The sequence below is a fragment of the Notothenia rossii genome (genome assembly GCF_949606895.1).
Source record: "Notothenia rossii genome assembly, chromosome: 5".
Lineage (NCBI taxonomy): Eukaryota > Metazoa > Chordata > Actinopteri > Perciformes > Nototheniidae > Notothenia > Notothenia rossii.
The window spans coordinates 76,283,108-76,301,003 of NC_136903.1; the positions used below are offsets into that span (position 1 = coordinate 76,283,108).

Genomic DNA, 17,896 nt, shown 5'->3' on the forward strand with positions numbered 1-17,896 from the left:
ACATGGTGCAGCGTTTCAAACACTGGAGCCTCACTGCCATGACCAGAGGGCTGTCCCCTTGGTGGCTCACAACTGTTCGTCTGATTTAAAACTCCTATTCTCTGAGATTTAGGCCACAAACAACACTAAGTCCATGGATTAACCCTTGTGCCTTTCCTGGAATAGTTACGGCTTTTTAATTTTACAATAATGTTGGTCAAGTTAATGCATTGGGTTTCCATGTTTCTAATGTGGCTTCAGTTTTTGTGCAAAAACAGCCACAGCAACCACAGCTCAATAAGTCTTTAATGAACTGTGAAGCTAAATACACTCAGGGACTAAGGAAAAAAATGTCTCGTAAAAAAAAACATTTGCTGACCATGCCATTACAGCATGTACCTATGCACTTGTATGTATTTCAATATAGAGCACTGGCTTCAAAATTGTATTTTAAAACGGCTTTATCATGTTTTCCCTGTGGGAAAAACAAATGATTTTGTTCATGGTTTCCACCGATTGCTGCTGTATAATGGCAGTGTTGTTGCTATCCGTGGCAATATGTAAACAAAATAGAACTTAAAGGGCTCAAATGTGAAAACGAAAAATATACATCTGGTTGTTATGATCAAGACAGATGTTAGTTTAAAGATTTAACTCAGTGTTATATATATATTTATATATATTTAGGGTTAAACATTGCATGCTGAATAATAACACACACATTTGTATTAAGAAGGTCTAAGATCACAGTATAAACAACATTTATTTGGAATTTTCTTTCATATTCTCATACAAACATTGCTGATACAAAACTTGTAATCTGTATGTTGTAAACGGCAGAAATCAATTTTTTACATATGAAAGAACCAGACAGATTAGCTATACAACAACAACAACAAGCTAATCTGTCAGTGTTTAGCCTGATTGTTTTTTGATTAGGGATTTGTGTCATGTTTTCTTACACATGTTATCTATAGTTTGTCTTTATAAGACTTGATATGTCTGTGGGAGAGACATATACTGTATTTGACTTATTGTTGTATAATCAAAAACATATTTATAAAGCACAAGTGTTGTACACAAGCAGCAGAGGAATTCCACCACTGTGCTCATTCCTCTGGGCCTATGGGTGTTAGAGGGTCTGGGGACTATGGGGAGGAAGGGGTCCGCTTCTAGCTGTTCTGTAGGGTGCCTCCTGTCCCCTTAATGAGGCGCTTGTGTCCCCTTTTTCCTGCTGGGCCGCGGGGCTTAGCGAAGGCCTGTTTGTGAGCATGCTGCTTGGGATGGACCTCGTCATACAGGAAGTCCTCAGTCAGTTCGTCTCCGTCATCGATCTCCAACTGCAAAAGAGGCAGAACAATGGAAACAAGCATGCAGGTGAATGAGTACTCAGTGTTTAGTATGAACATAAATTACATTTAAAAGTAGTGAATACAACCAGGACTGAAACCAGGATTTAAAAAAATGCTGAGGTCATGTTTCTAATCCCCCTAATGCAACCACCCCCTCCTTATTTGTTTTATTATTTATATATCAACAATTCAGTTAGATTTTCTGAAAATTCTGTATTCAAATCTGAGTGTCTTTCAAGGCCTTTCACAGGGCTAAGACAACTCTGGAGGAGAAACACTCAATATCTTTTTTTCATTTCGTTTTTTAATGAAAATATTTCAGAGAACGTGACCCGACTGTTACAATGGTTACTACAACCATGTATTAAACTTCAATGATCTTTGTATCCCTTTGGTACCTTTTTAGCAACTTCCAAATGGTAATCTTTCTCCACATCCTCCAGTAGTCGACTCTTGCAGCTTGAATACAACATCCGCTCCTTAATGCTACAGCTGTATCCTGGCATGGAGTATATGAACACTGCAGGCAGGAAAAAAAGACAAAATATTTTTGAATGTGTTATGTTGATGTGGATCAGGGAACAAACACCCAAAAGAGGTCCCTAAGACCTGGATGGTTTCAAATGTATTTATTTTACATAAAAAATGCTCCTTAAAATCTGGTTGTATTCTTGTAAATACAGACTATTTCACCTCCCAAGGCCTACACAAATTCCTCAAGGTAAATAAATAGAGCAGGAAAAATCGATATTCAGTTGAAATGCTCACAGCAGCCATTTTCTGTCATGCAATTCACAAATGTAACTGTTGCTTTATTTTAAGGCGTCAACGAGGCAAAACAGTTGGGAACCACTGATGCGGATGAAGGCATGTACTCTTGCACTCTCTCTCAACATCTCTGAGCATCTGCAGTCCAGGTGTACAGATGTGAACCTAATCGTGCCTGCGTGTACATATTGAAACAGATGTGAATAGCAGAGGATTTTCAGGAAATCAGTGACATACCAACAGATTCCAGGTAGTCTCCTTCGTGGGAGTGCTTATAAAGGAAGAAGTGATATCTGGGAGTGTCTTTGGGAACTCTGTGGGGCAATTCACGAGTTTCTGTCGGGTTGGAGTGGACCAGCTCGATTGTCTCCTTCTGTACATCCAACCTCTGGAACACATAAATAATGCACAGTGTACAGGATGTGTTTCTTAGAATACAACCACAGAAGCACAGGGGAATTAATTGCTCCTGATGATAACTTCTTTTTTAAACTGGAAAAATGCCACTGGCTTTTTTACGAGGTAGCTTATTTTCATTCTCTTGAACTAATCTCCTACGGCTCACCAGTTGAATGTAGTTGATGCGTTTTTGGGCAAGTTGCTGCAAGGCTCTTTTGGCAGTCTCCTGCAGAGGGAAAACTAGACCCTGAAGTGTCTGGTGCTTACTCTCCACGCTGATCTCTGTCTTCACCTGCAGGGGGCAGCAAACACACACACGCACACACACAAACACAAAATAGTTGACTATCTCTTAAAGCGTCTTAATTAAGCACGTATTTCATTGGATAACATAGCCTCACATTTATTTTATGTTATACACACCTTATAGTATATATCGTATACTTATATCAAATGACCACTTATCACAAACAATGGATATATGTTCTCTTTGTCTTTCCCCATCCAGCTCAAATGTGCATGAATAACACTGTATCAACATACCTGTTTAACCCGGCACTGAAAAAAATAAAATCACATCAAAGTTTTACACTTCAAAGAAAGGAGGATGTATTACGAACACAAGGCATGTGAAACAATGCCAACACTGCAGAGAGTATGGCGACCTCTCACCTCTGTAATTTTAATCCTCTGCAGCTCTTGTTCAGCAAGTGTGAGCGGAGCAGGACCTGAGCAGGAGGACACATGGCGCTGGTATCCCAGCAAACAAATGTCCTCCTAGTGTTGAAAACACAACAAGAAACAAACAACAGTCAAACACCACACGTCATCACACTTAAAAAAACAACAATCTGTAACAGTAGATCAGGAAGAATTTCAAATACTTCTGACCTCGGTTGTGCCAAACATCTCGTACTTCACATGGCCACCTCCAAACTCCTTCTTTACTGTGGCACGGGTGGCAGCATACAACATCTTCTGTTTCACCTGCAGCCAAAGGAGGAGAAAAGATATGCCCTGTTTGTATACTGTGTGTTGCTGGTGAGTGTTGCTTTCAAATGGTTTGCACTAAGGGAAAAGACAAAATTGCTCAATTAATTGCTAAAGATTACTCAGGGGTGGATGAAGTATCCAGATAGCATAAGGTAGGATAGGTGTAAACATACTCTGTCACAAGTAAAAGTCCAGCATATCAAAATCTTACTTAGTGAAAGAACTACAGTATCAATAGAGCATCAATATAACAAAAGTATAAATATTTATTTTGCAGCATGGGCAAATTTGAAATAATATAAGTAATATTTCTGGAATATAATTAGGGATGCATTATTTTGTTTCCATCAGTTTTTATTTTCAACTTTTAAATATAGAGCTAACTCAGCACTGCTCAGCAGGTGGGTATCTACAGTAATACATGTGGTTTACACCATAGTTGGTTGGATGATTTATATTTTGTATTAATGATCTAAATCTGCAAACAAACTAATAACTTGGTCTAAAATAATGCTAGGGAATAAAAGTGAACATTTTACTCCTGAATTTGGTTTAGTATGAAATATCGAAGTAAACTACTTCAAAGTACATTAAAGGTCCCCTATTATACTGTTTTTCATCAATATATTATAGGTCTCAGATATATACAAAACATGTCTCTGAAGTCTTTGGCTCTAAACACCAAACAGATCGTGCATTGTAGCATCCCATAATCCCCTCTGTTTCAGCCCTGTTTCAGAAGTGCTGATTCTCTGTCTGTTACTTTTGATGAAAATAAGGAGCCACTCCCCACGCCCCTAGAGAGATATTTGGTTAAAAAGAACACAATGGTGCTCTAGGAGGAGATTCAGGTGATAAACTTTGTTTATTTGGTAAAGTCACCAAGCAAAAAAAGACTTGCTTTAAAGAGGCACCCCTCTGATTTAACCTGAAACCCTGATGATTTCATCAGAGATATCTTAGATAGAGTATTTGAAAGCCTTTGGTACAATGACCAGTCGCTGATCTGCTGTGATTAAGTCAACCTAGTATCGGCACAGCTTGACTGAGGTGCTGTTCTATAGAACTATTTCCTTAAAGTGTATATATCTGAGGCTTTCTTTATCAACAGCAATGTATGCATGAATCTTTAGTATTTAGTGAAGAATGAAAAATATGCTCAACGACATACTGGAGACTGATCAGGAGACCACGATATGAAGATCCACTCGTAGCCCTGTGCATTCTGGGAGTCGAGACGGTACAGGATGTAGCAGGGCTCCTGGTCGTAAAGGAGAGAAAGCAGGAAGTGGTCATAGTCCTGCTCCCAGCTCTTTTCCGGCTCTCTGCAGGCCCCCAGCACCAGCTGCTCTGAAAATCAGACCACAACGCATCACATATCTCACCCCCCCATATGGAGCATGCCCTGTGCACATTGACACAGACAGTACTGCCACACGATAATCATTTACATGAAGGAGGATAATTAAATATGTAGCCATTTAATATATAATTTCAGACAGAATGCCATTGTTATTTGTCATTGTTTGTTGAACATGCACATTCATACTAACTTGGTCAAATAAAATAAAAAATCTTTAATGAAGTCATTTCTTTTTGATAATAAACATAATCTCAACAAACCATATACTTTTTTAGTGAAGTATTCATATTTTAGAGTAACCAACTTAAGCATATTAATGTGATGGTATTCAAATACAATAACAAACTCTCAAAACTGTCTACGTAGCCCTTGTCAATCTTTATCCTTTTATTTAGGTCAAACAGAACCGCAACCAAAAATGATTTTGATTCATGATTAAATTGCAGATTATGTTTCTTATAAATAGATTAATGGATTATTCTATAAATTGTCAAAATACTCACTTTTCAAAGTCAAAGGTGATACTTTCAAAATTCCAGTTTACAGTGTTCAGTACACTGTGCCATAACACTGACAAAAGCACACCTTCACATTAGAGGTGCTGGAACCTAAAACAAGTTTGGCATTTTTGGTTGATTATGAAAATATTTTCGGACTGACTGTTTCAGCCCCCTGTTCCATCAGAAACAAACACGTATCATTTGTCACTACCTCAAGTCTAAACTGACAACATCTGAAAACCTGCTGAGAGTCCACATTGTTATTTCATGTGGTGACCCTCACCCTGTGGTGGTATAAGTTCACTGATCAATGTCTGACTGCTTTGTCAGGATGAGTTTTTAACATGACCTAATCAAAACTCTAGGCTTGGAAATCACGAATCATACACCTAAATGCTGTCCTTGTTGGGTGCGGGGGGATTTCCTGACTGTCTCTTGGGGCTCATTTCTATTCTGAGCCACAACACATTCCTGCTCAGCCATACGCTCAATCTTTATTGGTCCATGTCAGTATTTAACTGAATGTAAACACATGACTTGTGAAGTGTTTCTAACTTCAAGTTTAAAACAAGGTTATACAGTCATAAGCTATCAGAGGACTTTTTGTTGATAACCGAGTCGCGTACCAAAGCCAGCTGTAATGAAATCAACCAGATGGATCTTGTTTCTCTTTTAAAAGTGGAACGAACATGAGTGTCAGCGGGCAGCAGCAAGCAACCAAGTCACGTCACGTGTCGCTCAAAATAGTCGAGTGACGCCTGGAAAGATCCCAGTGCTTCAGGAAGAAAGTGAAGCAGGCCTGTCACTCTTTTTGCCACGAGACGGGCCGTCTCTATAGCAGCAAACTCATATCTGTTGACATCAATACTTCAAAATATGTGGACACATATTTGATATGGGAGGCACAGTCCACAAAGATAGCCCCAGAATGTGTCTGCCATGAATCAGATTACAGTGTCAGATACCAAAACAAGATATAAACATCTCATGAACATATCAGTCCTCATCCATAAGCTGCCATCTACAGACCTATTGCCTCAATGATCATTTGTCACAGCTCAGCTGACACTCTGAATGGCTGTTTTCACACGCCTCCACTATTTTCCTACCAGTTAGATACGGTCTGTAACTCCGGTTAAGCAACTTTGTTTTTGTTTCGTGACCCCTTTATATGAAGCCATGTACATACATTGGATACCTTCTGCCATCTTTACATAAACAAAATCTAACAGTTATAAAATGATTCTTAGGCCTCTCATGATTTGCATGATAATAAAGATTTTTGACCGATAGGTTACATTAGTCAATACAGATGTTACATATGTTTTTTTCTTTTTGGGAACCAAAGGTCTATAGTTCAAGAAAAGATTGCAGCTCATGAAAAAGGGAAAACTTGACTTTGCATTTTGAGCCACTCGAGGTCACTACAGACATGTTTTAATTTATAGTATAAAGTTGTTGGTGGGACCCCTGAAGGGTCCCAAGTAAATCTGAGGGGTCACCAAATTATCAAAGGGGTAAGAGAGTAAAACCAATGTATGTATTACTCTTGCATAAAACTATGTTTACATTTTCATGCTGTGTTTACTTTTCTCAAAACACTTAATTATTTCAACTCTAATTTGATTGAAATGTCCACACAGAGGCGAAAATGTGTGATAAACACGAGCAGATATTTCTAGGAATTGCCTGTCAAATGGTTAATGACATTAATTAACAATGAATTTAACTGTCATTCTTTTAGTTTTTTGTATTGTTGTTTCTTAAATCGTTGTGACATGTTTAACTTTTTAGATTCTGGGATTGTTTGATTTGTTGTGTCTTCTTTGTCTGCTAACATCTTGGGACCATGCTGAGTGTTAATGTAACATGTTATCCTTTGACCACCTTAGTTTCTTCGTCTGATAATAACTAAAAGCAATAAATCATGGACAATCACTACTTGCATAACAAACTTGTTTTTCCAGATGACAGTGATTTGTTGAGGGTCAATTTGTAATTTGAAAGCTCTGGAAAGTTGCCCAGCACATTGTGTTACATGTTGTTTTTCACAGTTTCAAAGTAATCCACCTACAAGAAATCAAATAAATCTTTCCAAAACAAACAAAAAATACCACCATGAATGAGCTATCTCTTACATCACACTGAGGGCCAACTCATCTCCATGTCGCCTGCTGCTCTGTGGCTCACTCACCGTCTTGGATGCACACCTTGAGGAGGCGGAGTGCTCCACCTCTCGCTCTGGTCAGAAACTCCCTCAGCTCTGGCGTCACCACTAGTGCGAGGAACATCTCGAGTCAGCGGTGTCTTCCTCCCACCAAGCACTGGAGTACGGGTGTTGAAAGACGGGTGAGGAAAAAGCAACTCAATGGACTGGGGCTCCACAGCACCAGGCCCAAATATGCAGTCCAGTCAAGAGACACTGAACTCCAAAAAGGGAAGCCTTTTAAAAAAAGTTATTTACTTCAGATGATCAGACTAAATTCAGTTCTGAGAAAGAGGTTCGCCGAGTGTGTCTGCTCTTGTTGAGAGTGTGTTAGTGTGAGAAGGGGCATCGCTCAAGTAAGTAGGACGGTATCATGTGCACAGACCTGGAACCTGATCACCTCTCTCCCAAATTTAGCTCCCAATGACTGAGTGTCCAGCCCCGGGTCCTAGTCTGTGACACTCACACCCATCCCCCACTCAGCAGGACCTGTAGGAAGTCACTTTGACCTGCAGACCTAATTACCTCTGTGCCAAGAAGTATTATCACAAGCAAGTGTTTGGTAAGATAGTACTTGTTGCTGGGGAAATATTTTCCAAGGCCCATAACTTTGACCCAGTTTATCAGTTGTGTCCTGACTGAGCACACACACCTGTAACCTTGGCTGCTGTGCTCTCAGTGTTTTGTCTCCCTGTTCCTGCCTGTTGGCGTCAGCTGATAGAGGTGTTATGATTCTATCTTGTTATTCACAATGTTGATTATTCTCTCTGAACTAGCTAAATACATGGGTCTGGGGTAGAGTTCTTCACAATTGACGTGGCAACTCTACCGTGAAGTCAGAACCTCCGGCTCTTGTTTTGTGAATTCTCCGGACGAAGCTCCTAAATAAACCATCAGTGTTTGACATCAAAGCTCCAGCTCTCCTTCCTGAGTCGGTGACTCCTCCTGCATTGCTACACAGAAGTTTCCCCCACACTACTTGTTATGTCGGAGGCTTTCTGTGGTTTATTATTTAGAAATCACAATGATTTGGGATGAGAAGGAAAACATCTGCAAGAGGAGCTGCTTGGTTTTATTTCAAGAGGAGCATACTGTTTTGGAAAGTTTACATATTTTCCTTTGTCAATCTCAGTTTACTAGACGCATAGCAACCTTGATAGTCAACAGATTGTGTAAGATGTTTTTCCGGTGTAAATCACCTGAACATGGTGGCAGCTTTTTACAAATCTCTGATCCACAAATCTAAAACTAACTTCCTAGTAACTCCTAGAAAAATAAGGCTATACACATTAACTGTGAACTCAACCTTTAAAAAAAAGTAATCTCACAACTGGAACTCATAAGACTTATCAAACAAACAGATTTAATGCTTGAATAAATATTTTACGAAAGAAAAAACATCATTTGTACTTTTCAAAAGTGTTGTAAGATTGTAATTTAAATAGCATTGACATTTATAGTAGTTCACTATTTCCTCTTCATGTGTCAACCATTTTCTTTAATCTGACTATCTAAACCGATACCAAAGTGAATCAGGACAAAAATACAAAAACATATTCAATTACATTTTCTTTTCTTTGAGTCAGTGGCTCAATAAGATCAATTACTTCTGGTAACACTGGACTCTCTCTGACCTGTGTAACACACACACCACAGCAATGAAAAAGACAAACCCAAAATCTTACAAAGAAACAGTTTAATGTTAAATATAAAATATAAAAAAAGAATAGACAATTGATCTATTTCTGTGAACTTATTTACAAATTGTATTGAACAGACAGCACTTCCTGTGAAATGTACACCGTGCTGGTTGTGCTGACCCCTGCTGCTCGCTCTGTCTCTGGCCTCCAACAGAAGCCTTCACTTTGCCTTCATCAGTCATCAATGGTCGGGAGCCAGAACGCCTGAAAGAAGAAAACGTTTTAAAAATGTATCGTCACATCGGAACCGCTTTGTGTTTGCTGGTGATTTTGTGTGGCGAATCAAAAAATACGAGGTTTCTCAGTTTTCCCAAAAAGTATTTAGCTCTCTCCATTTTCCTGAGACAAAGACTGACTGCCCGCCTACACAGCGGCGTGCGTTGAAGCTTGCCGGCGGGCATTTCTGAAACTCGACCAACAACCAATCACATGAATTTCCCGCCCCTGACACACAAGCAGTGGTTTGATTGGCTTGAGCTTGTACTGGCATATGATTAGATTGGCTGACGCTTCTGCCGAAGCTTCAAAAGTTGAACATTGCTCAACTTTTGCAGCGAGCCACGCCAGCAAAGCGCCGCGTCGCTTCCCAGAATGCAGTTCGGCGAAAAGTGACGCCACCCCATTCAAAGTGAATGGTGAAGCTTTCAACGCACGCCGCTGTGTGGACGGGCCGTGAAAGTCATGACGCTCCGTCAAACTTATGGCGCTCTCAAAGTCACACTGTTTTATCACGCGTGTACAGATTTAGTTTGGAGGTCAAATTCACGTTTTATTAGTCATGAGTAGGTTCACAGAGGGTCATCGGTAATAACAGCACCAGTTGCAGGTGGGAGTACTAATCGTAAAATATGAAATCATTTTAAATGACAATGATAAAATGACACTATTCAAATTGAAAGACAATGATTGATAAAATGACAATTACTTACAAAATAAAAAGGTGAAAGCAAACATTATATAGTACTGAATACATTTGTTTTGTCTACACAAAAGTAATTGTGAGCTTTAAGGATGTAACAAAACACAATAAGTACATTTTATATTAATTTTACTAAGAACAAGATGATTAAGTCCATGAGATGCTCAGTGTAGTGACACCATTTTATATTAACTACATTCTCCATGTATTGCATCTACAAAGGTTCTGGAATCTTCAACAGTTACACTTTTTCCTCCACACCCCCCCCCACTCACCATGTTGGAGCAGGCACTTGCAAACGTCATGAACTTTGGGTTGAACTGCAGGCAGGTGATGGGTCCCGTGTGCTTCCCGTCTAATAAAGCCACCTTCATGCCGCTTTCTGCATTCCACACGTGGATCTTTCCGTCCTCAGAGCCTAAGAATAGATATGAACAAAATAAAAATATATTTTATGAAAACGTGACCACAGCCCACAGTATTTTGCTGAGGTACTTTCCTCTCCTGAGGCTTTTTATGATTGTTATAATGCTATTTGACCTTGTCCAGAGGAAACGGGAAACTTACCAATCATTACAAACTGAGAATCCGGCGTGAACGATGCCTCCAGTGCTACACATTTACTGTTGTTGTAGCCCTGTGGGTGAACGAACATTCATCTATTAGAAATGATTATGTGCACATGAGAACTAGAACAGCAAACAACTGGTAGGAAGTTTAATGATCCTCATCATTTCTTAAAAACATAAACGGTCAGTAATGTATGTGATTGACCATGTGAGGGTTTTCCAGATGCTTTGAATTTAAAAACAGACACACTGTGCAAGTGTGTGATTGAGATGTGGATTTTGTTTACATTTTTTTTTTTACTTTTAAGTGGTAAGTGTTTTCAGACATTATGTGTATCAATGAGATGTGTCTTACCCCAAAGGAATGTATAATAGCACCCTTAAAAGCATCTAAGACACGAAGAGCTCCACCATTTGTAGAAAGAAGAATGAGTTTCCCGTCATTGCTAAATTTGAGTCCCGTCCACTCGCACGTTCGATCATACTGAAGCTTGAAGGTTGCAAAAGGACCCTGTGGACAAGAGATATCATAAATATGTTTAGCTCCTGTAAAAATAAAGCTAAATATCAAGTATTACACTGCCATACATTATGGTAAGTCTCTGTCACACAAACACCTCTTACCTTGTCAAACGACCGCAGATCATAAAGTTTAACCATCTCTGAATTTATTCCGGCAGCAAAAATAAGACCCTCTGGATCAAACGAGCACACTGGCTTCCCCTGGAGGTGCATCAGCCCCTGAAATTAAAAGATGAAAGGAGGAGGTCAATATCAACTTTTTCCAGTCTAAACAATTTCATATTACATATTAGTTGAACAGGGTGGATGCTACAATAAAAAGATTCTCACCTGGCAGTTAGGTGACCGCAAATCCCACAGTCTGATTGTTTTATCTAACGAACCAGAAATAAATGTGTCGTCCACAGGAGACATGGAGAGCGAGGTCACTCTGGTTACACACAAGAAAAGAGGAACATGTGAGAAAAGAGGAAATTCAAACTCCTAACATCAAATCAACCCATCTTTGTAAATCTAGTCCTCACCTTTTGTTATGCCCAGGAAAGTAGCGGATGTATTTGTTGTCATGAAGGGACAGATACCGGATTGTATCTTAAAAAATATTAACACAAGTTAAAAATGACAATGCAAACATCCAACTTGACCAACAACAGCAAGAATTAGGCCGTGGTCCAAACAGGAAGTGGGATACAGGCTCTGAGGATGATGAGTAGACTCAACCGTGGGCAAGGCAGTCAGTTGTACAGTTAGCTCCTGTATGGGGCAGAATCACAGACCCTCAAACTGTACAAACAACTACCTCAGACCAAAGTGAGTAGGGTGGCACGCGGGTGGTTGTTTGCAATAACCGCAGAGCGATGATAGTTCCAAAAGTCGAATGTATTCGAATAGGAAAGACATGATCATTTCCAAAATGTTTTATGCAACACAATACTCTGCTTGAATCAGTATTTCATGATGGGTTAGCTTTTCAAAAACAACATTTTCGGTGTAGTCAACAAAACTGTTTCCCCAGTAGCTATGAACACAAATTTCACATTATAACTAGAGTACAATAATCCATTTAGTATTTGCAAAACAGAAACGTTTGGCATTCTTCAATTACAGCAACAATATCACATGACACAACATATCATGCTACAAAAACTACAAACATGTCCTTGAGCATCAACATACCATCGATTTTGTTGGAACTGTAGACCACAGTGTTTGCAGCATGTGTGTATCTGATCAAATCCACTCCATATTTTTTGCTGTAGAGGGTCCTCTTGGGTCTGCCATAAATCAGAGATGAGAGTAAAAAAGAAAACATTAGATCATTGACTGGTATTACATTAATCCTTGCAGATGCAGCACATCAAAGTTCTAGCCCAAATTCAAAGACAGTCGGGTTTTTTTAGATTGGAAAGTTTATGTTCGTAAAACTCAATGATTTTTTGGACTGCTGATCAACATTCTTGACCCCATTTAACGATTAATGTAAATACTAATAAATAAGTAAAGCTGCAAATTTGGGTGTCGATTTATTTTTCTGGGCATCAACTCATTGATTCAGAAATATTAAGCTCATTACTCAATATAACTGATAATCCGTGTAAGTAAATAATATGTTAGAAGCAGCCCATATCAACCAATAGGGATTGCAATAAACTCAAACGGGTCAAGGTTGCTATTCTATGCAACGTACCAGCACGTAATTTAAAAATAATTCGTAGCCTTTTCCAACAATACGATGGCTTAATATCATATAAATATTAACTAAATAATAACCCTAATAAATAAATTACCGATCAGAATCAATGTAGGATTTCAAACTGCATGCAAATACAGACATTTAACATGTTTTCTTCACAAAATCCCTGCGGAGCATTATCGTACTGTACCAGGCCCGCTAGCTAGCTAGCTAGCTTAGCATGTACCTCACGTCAAAAACAATAGAGCAAAAATAAAGAGAAACGGCTCTTACTTTCCCTCTTGACAGTCGTACAAGACTAGGGAATCGTCGTCGCTGCTGGAAATAATCGTTTCTCCGTTTGAACTGAAGTCAAAACAATTAATTTTGTCTGAGTTTTCTCGGAACACCTTAGCCACCCTGAAGCTCCGCAGCACATTGTCCGTCAGCTTCATGATGGCCTCTACTGCTGAGAGGAAGCAGGCCCTCGTTCTACTGTAAATCGGTTTACGGATGTCCGTTATTAGAATTCGGATATATATATGTGAACTGCAATGGCGCTAACAGTTATTTTTACAAGTATAATAGTTCAAAAACAACTACAAAAGCCCGCCTGTAATACTGGTGATCCTCGGAATAGGAGGGAGAGAAAAGACGCACCGCCTTCCTTCCACACGTCGGGGACGCGCATCACCTGACGCGCGCATTGTCCGGAAACTACGCTAGATATCGCGATAGTTGCATTATGAAGACCTAAAAAATAATCCATGTTCCGTATATTCCTCCATAAAATAGCCATGAAAGAACCCGAATAAAGTGACAATAACTTGCTCACACAGCCAATTAAGAATACAATTATATCTTACAGTTTATTCCTCTCTTTGCCTGTCTGGTGAATGGACGTATAAGGTCTGTGTTGTGTCAACAGTCTGGTCCAGCACTTTCTGCCACTTTTGTCTGCCTGCTCTCAGACAGAGCTTATTGTCTGTTCTCTTTTCTATCAACTTCTAGGTTTTGCCCTTGGTAGCGAAATGGACACAGGAGAAATGAGGAAGAAAACATCACACTTGTTCTCACAAACAAGACATTGTGAGGTAGGAATCCACTTTACCTGATCCGTTAGCAGCCCTTGTATTTTCATAATGTCAAAAGTGCGAAGATTTGCACAGGTGCATAGATATATTAGAGGTTCCTAAAAAAACAACAACATGGGACAGTGTAAAATGTCGACGGCGACCATGGTAAAGTAGAAACTCGTGCTCGGGAACTCCTCAGGTTCAGTTCTCTTTCACCAAAAGCTGTGACGCATAAGGGAATTGTATTTTATTTATTGTACTCTTGTCTCATACAATGACATACATAGTTTGTTGAATTAGTAGTGCATTCATTAAATACTAAAGAGCATCTTATGGTTAATCGGTTACACAGCCTATGGTTCAATCAGTGCGAGTCACTGTGTGTGTTTTTCTTAATATAAGGGATAAATAATTTGGTTTATTTTGAGAATTTGGTTTTGGAGGAGACTGTCCATTGATGTTTAAACCTAAAGCTATTCTTTCAACCTGTAACTATTAATCTTCACTTGGACATATTATCCCGCATGAGAAGCACAAGAGAAGAGGTTATTCTCTTAATATTAGCATAGATAAACAAGGTGTTAAGGTAATAAATGGTAGACTATGTTCAGAAACGATACGTGCAAACTTGACACTTTGTTAAACGCAATTTGAACATCTCTGTTATGGCATTCCCTCATCTTCAATTATATTTTCTCAGAGGAAAAATAAAGGTTTTGTCATGGCCTATAATAAACTACACTAACAAATGTATTTAATATGTTTATTTTTGACTTTACCAATGTGATATTGATAAAGATCAGTTATAATGTACGTTATGTCAAAAAACAATTCCTGGCATACTTAGAGACAACAAGACTTGTCACCAGCATGAACATGAATTCAGTGCAAACTAGTTATACTGTAGGTTTTGTAATCTTTGAACTATTATGAATGGCTCCAAAGTCTACTCAGTGGTCTCTTTCTCAGTCTCTTTCTCGTTCGCCCAGTCCTGGGGGACAGAAATAAACAACTACAGGGACTGATGCACAGCTGGGTGGTCAGGGGTCTGATGGGTCCTGTGGTCTATTAAGTCAATCATTACACACAGGGTAAACAACTCCAGTAAGTCTCTGGTCATATTTCCGTACACTGCCGGACTGCTGAGCTGGAGTCGACAATACAGGCTTCAACAGAAATCCACAGGCTTTATATCCCATTTACAACCTTTGCAGGTAGGCCGTCTCATGAGTCTTTGGAAAGCTTATTCCGGGAAATGTGTTACTGGCTTATGATGATAACTATTATCTATGTAGGGTTTTGTTTGAAGGTTCTGAAAACTTTCTGTTCAGCCTTTTAGTAAGCTGACAAGCAACACATAAAGAAATGATACATGTATGCGAGTAGATACCACACTTATCATGAATTCTTTAGATTTAACCATGGGTAATATTTAATAGAGCCAGAAGTCAGTGGACTCTGCAGCATGATATTTCAATTTGTTAGTGACCACTCGCCTTAAATGTATTACTTTACTGTTGAGTTCTGAGCCAATTATTCCAGTTATAACTGCAGAAATAGTAGTTCTATGGGTTAGGGTGCACAATGTTGAAAACTCAGCAGGTTCACTGTAAATAAACAATTGCCCTGTTCTTTTCAATATTTACTTGAGTTAAAAGTGGCCACAAAACAATTTTGTGAAAAACTAAATGTCTGACATTTCCCTCTCTGCACATTGCTAAATTCTATGTGGCGTTTTAAAATAAAATGTTTTGTGGGAACCGTCTTTGTAACTGTTACTTTTTTATTTCCATAGGCAATCACTGCTCAGAGCAAGTGAACTCTCCATGGCCCGTGTTCTTTCCCTGTTTCGGCATCAGCCTTTTCTGGTTCACGTGGGCAGGCGAAAACCTGCGTTGTGCAAAATGTCAATGGACTCCAGGGCACGCATGGTGTTTGCAGCTGCAGTGGAAGCTGTGCAGCCAGACACAGTGGTCCGACAGAGTATAGAGCGCAAGCAGGACTCGGTCATTATCAATGGTCATACATTTACACTCAAACACAACCTGCATTTGGTGGGCTTCGGAAAAGCTGTACTGGGTATGGCTGCCGAGGCAGAGAGGATTTTGGGGGATCATTTGGTCAAAGGAGTAGTAAGCGTGCCACATGGGATTCAGCAGACATTGCAGCAGAACGGAAAAGAGTAAGCAAAAACCATAGGATGTAAATAACAACGATTCTAGAAAAATAGGAGTAATCAGAATATTAAAATGTATCCCTTCTATCCCAGCCACCTGTTGTTAAAAGAAAACAGTCGCATCAGAGTCATGGAGGGAGCTAAACACAACTTGCCTGATACTGATGCCCAGAAGGCCGCTGAAGTAATCAAGCAATTAGCCCGTGAACTGACGGAGGAAGACCTGCTACTTGTACTGATATCAGGCAAGAATTAGATATTTTAGTTGCTTTTTCTTTACAAAATGATACCTTGTAATGTAAATCACTGATGCAAAGTGTCAAAACTGTGTCTAGGTGGAGGTTCAGCGCTATTACCTGCACCCATCCCACCAATCTCGTTGCAAGAGAAACAGGATGTTACCCGCAAACTTGCAGGTGCTGGTGCCACTATTCAAGAGCTGAACACTGTGCGACGCGCCCTGTCTTTGTTGAAGGGCGGAAGACTTGCGCATTATGCTCACCCTGCCCAGGTAATACACCTTTCTTTAATCCACTTTTTATCATACGGAACTCATTCCCCACTTTACCTTTAAACATCACTTCTCTAATTACTTCTTCACAGGTAGTTTCACTGATACTGTCAGATGTTATTGGGGACCCTCTGGACTTGATTGCCAGCGGCCCCACAGTGCCAAGTGAGGTGTGGCCTGAAGAAGTTTTATCAGTCCTTGAACGTTACAAGCTGTTGAACTCGCTTCCAGCCTCAGTAAAGGAGGTCCTTGAGAGACCAAGTCCAAGTAGGAGCCATAAAACAGATGAATCCAGCAGATCAGGGCGTGTTCTCAACGCCATCATTGGATCCAACAGCATTGCCCTAAAGTCGGCAGGTCGCCGTGCTCTAGAGTTAGGCTTCCGCCCTCTTGTGCTGGCACCAGGAGTGTGTGGTGATGTGAGGGCAGTCTCCAAACTCTACGGCCTTCTGGCCCGCTTTGCATGTTCTCGAGAGGAACCTCCTCCAGAGATTGCTGCTGAGCTGCTGAAGCTGGGGCCTGAAGTAGGAGTGGAGAGCTGGGACCTCTGCCGTACCATGCAGGTTCTGGGTGAAGGACGTACAGAAGGATGGGGATCCACGTGTCTGTTAGCCGGAGGTGAGCCCACCGTGGAGCTGACAGGCAAAGGTCGAGGTGGTCGTAACCAGGAGCTGGCTCTGCGAGTGGGACTGGAGCTGAGAGGCATGCAGCTGCCGCCTACCGGCCCCGTCTTCCTGAGCGGTGGAACTGATGGTCAGGATGGACCCACTGATGCAGCGGGGGCCATCACGGACGGGGGGTTGTACGAAGAGGCACAAGCACAGGCGCTGGACGTCAACAACTTCCTCACCAACAATGATTCTTACACGTTTTTTTCACGCCTTTCTGCTGGGCAGCGCTTACTTGTACCTGGCTTAACCTGCACCAATGTGATGGATGTGCACATGCTGCTAATTCCACCAATCCCTATTAACATAGGATAAAGCTCACAACATAAGAGGATAGTTCTAGGGAATAAATCAAATAAATAAAGTAATTTACCAGTCTATCTGGCTTGGCATTGTAGTGTCTGTTTCTTCCAAGTCAACTTAGATATTTTACTTGTGAAACTATTAGTTAGTTATTATTAGTATTATCTACTTGAAGGCAAAACTAGTATTGCTGTTTACATTTTAACGGCCACAGAGTGTA

The 17,896-nt window shown here is 40.1% G+C and overlaps 3 protein-coding genes across 4 annotated transcripts; 1 reads left to right on the forward strand and 2 right to left on the reverse strand.

Moving 5' to 3' along the window:
• Positions 1-723: 723 nt before the first annotated feature.
• On the reverse strand, positions 724-7,916 carry LOC307041465 (twinfilin-2-like). Its single transcript, XM_079684888.1, has 9 exons — positions 7,549-7,916; positions 4,663-4,841; positions 3,390-3,485; positions 3,171-3,275; positions 3,042-3,056; positions 2,665-2,790; positions 2,337-2,487; positions 1,730-1,851; positions 724-1,319 (listed from the first exon to the last, which is right to left on the reverse strand). The coding sequence occupies exons 1-9, from the start codon at positions 7,643-7,645 to the stop codon at positions 1,152-1,154; spliced, it is 1,059 nt and encodes a 352-aa protein (XP_079541014.1). The 5' UTR covers positions 7,646-7,916; the 3' UTR covers positions 724-1,151.
• Positions 7,917-9,239: 1,323 nt separating this feature from the next.
• Positions 9,240-13,606, reverse strand: wdr82 (WD repeat domain 82). The gene is made up of 9 exons (XM_079684890.1): positions 13,237-13,606; positions 12,447-12,544; positions 11,795-11,861; positions 11,601-11,700; positions 11,373-11,489; positions 11,104-11,259; positions 10,747-10,816; positions 10,455-10,597; positions 9,240-9,464 (listed from the first exon to the last, which is right to left on the reverse strand). The coding sequence occupies exons 1-9, from the start codon at positions 13,395-13,397 to the stop codon at positions 9,435-9,437; spliced, it is 942 nt and encodes a 313-aa protein (XP_079541016.1). The 5' UTR covers positions 13,398-13,606; the 3' UTR covers positions 9,240-9,434.
• A 109-nt stretch (positions 13,607-13,715) lies between these two features.
• On the forward strand, positions 13,716-17,751 carry glyctk (glycerate kinase). 2 transcript variants are annotated; one of them, XM_079684884.1, is made up of 6 exons: positions 13,716-13,851; positions 13,954-14,036; positions 15,814-16,200; positions 16,288-16,439; positions 16,530-16,705; positions 16,798-17,751. In XM_079684884.1, the coding sequence occupies exons 3-6, from the start codon at positions 15,845-15,847 to the stop codon at positions 17,686-17,688; spliced, it is 1,575 nt and encodes a 524-aa protein (XP_079541010.1). In that variant the 5' UTR covers positions 13,716-13,851; positions 13,954-14,036; positions 15,814-15,844; the 3' UTR covers positions 17,689-17,751. The 2 variants fall into 2 exon arrangements, with proteins under 2 accessions (XP_079541010.1, XP_079541011.1); XM_079684885.1 differs by lacking the exons at positions 13,716-13,851; positions 13,954-14,036 and adding an exon at positions 14,158-15,232.
• Positions 17,752-17,896: the final 145 nt, after the last annotated feature.

Bases quoted from the DNA above. Each gene is read 5' to 3' on its own strand.
- LOC307041465 (XM_079684888.1), bottom strand. From the start codon at position 7,645: ATGTTCCTCGCACTAGTGGTGACGCCAGAGCTGAGGGAGTTTCTGACC. The intron at 3,276-3,389 runs GTCAGAAGTATT...TTTCAACACTAG, and splicing joins AGATGTTTGGCACAACCGAG to GAGGACATTTGTTTGCTGGG. The intron at 1,852-2,336 runs GTATGTCACTGA...TCCTGCCTGCAG, and splicing joins AGACTACCTGGAATCTGTTG to TGTTCATATACTCCATGCCA.
- wdr82 (XM_079684890.1), bottom strand. From the start codon at position 13,397: ATGAAGCTGACGGACAATGTGCTGCGGAGCTTCAGGGTGGCTAAGGTG. The intron at 12,545-13,236 runs GTAAGAGCCGTT...GATTTATGGCAG, and splicing joins TACGACTGTCAAGAGGGAAA to ACCCAAGAGGACCCTCTACA. The intron at 10,598-10,746 runs GTAAGTTTCCCG...ATCTATTCTTAG, and splicing joins TTCTCAGTTTGTAATGATTG to GCTCTGAGGACGGAAAGATC.
- glyctk (XM_079684884.1), top strand. From the start codon at position 15,845: ATGGCCCGTGTTCTTTCCCTGTTTCGGCATCAGCCTTTTCTGGTTCAC. The intron at 16,201-16,287 runs GTAAGCAAAAAC...CTTCTATCCCAG, and splicing joins TTGCAGCAGAACGGAAAAGA to CCACCTGTTGTTAAAAGAAA. The intron at 16,440-16,529 runs GCAAGAATTAGA...AACTGTGTCTAG, and splicing joins GCTACTTGTACTGATATCAG to GTGGAGGTTCAGCGCTATTA.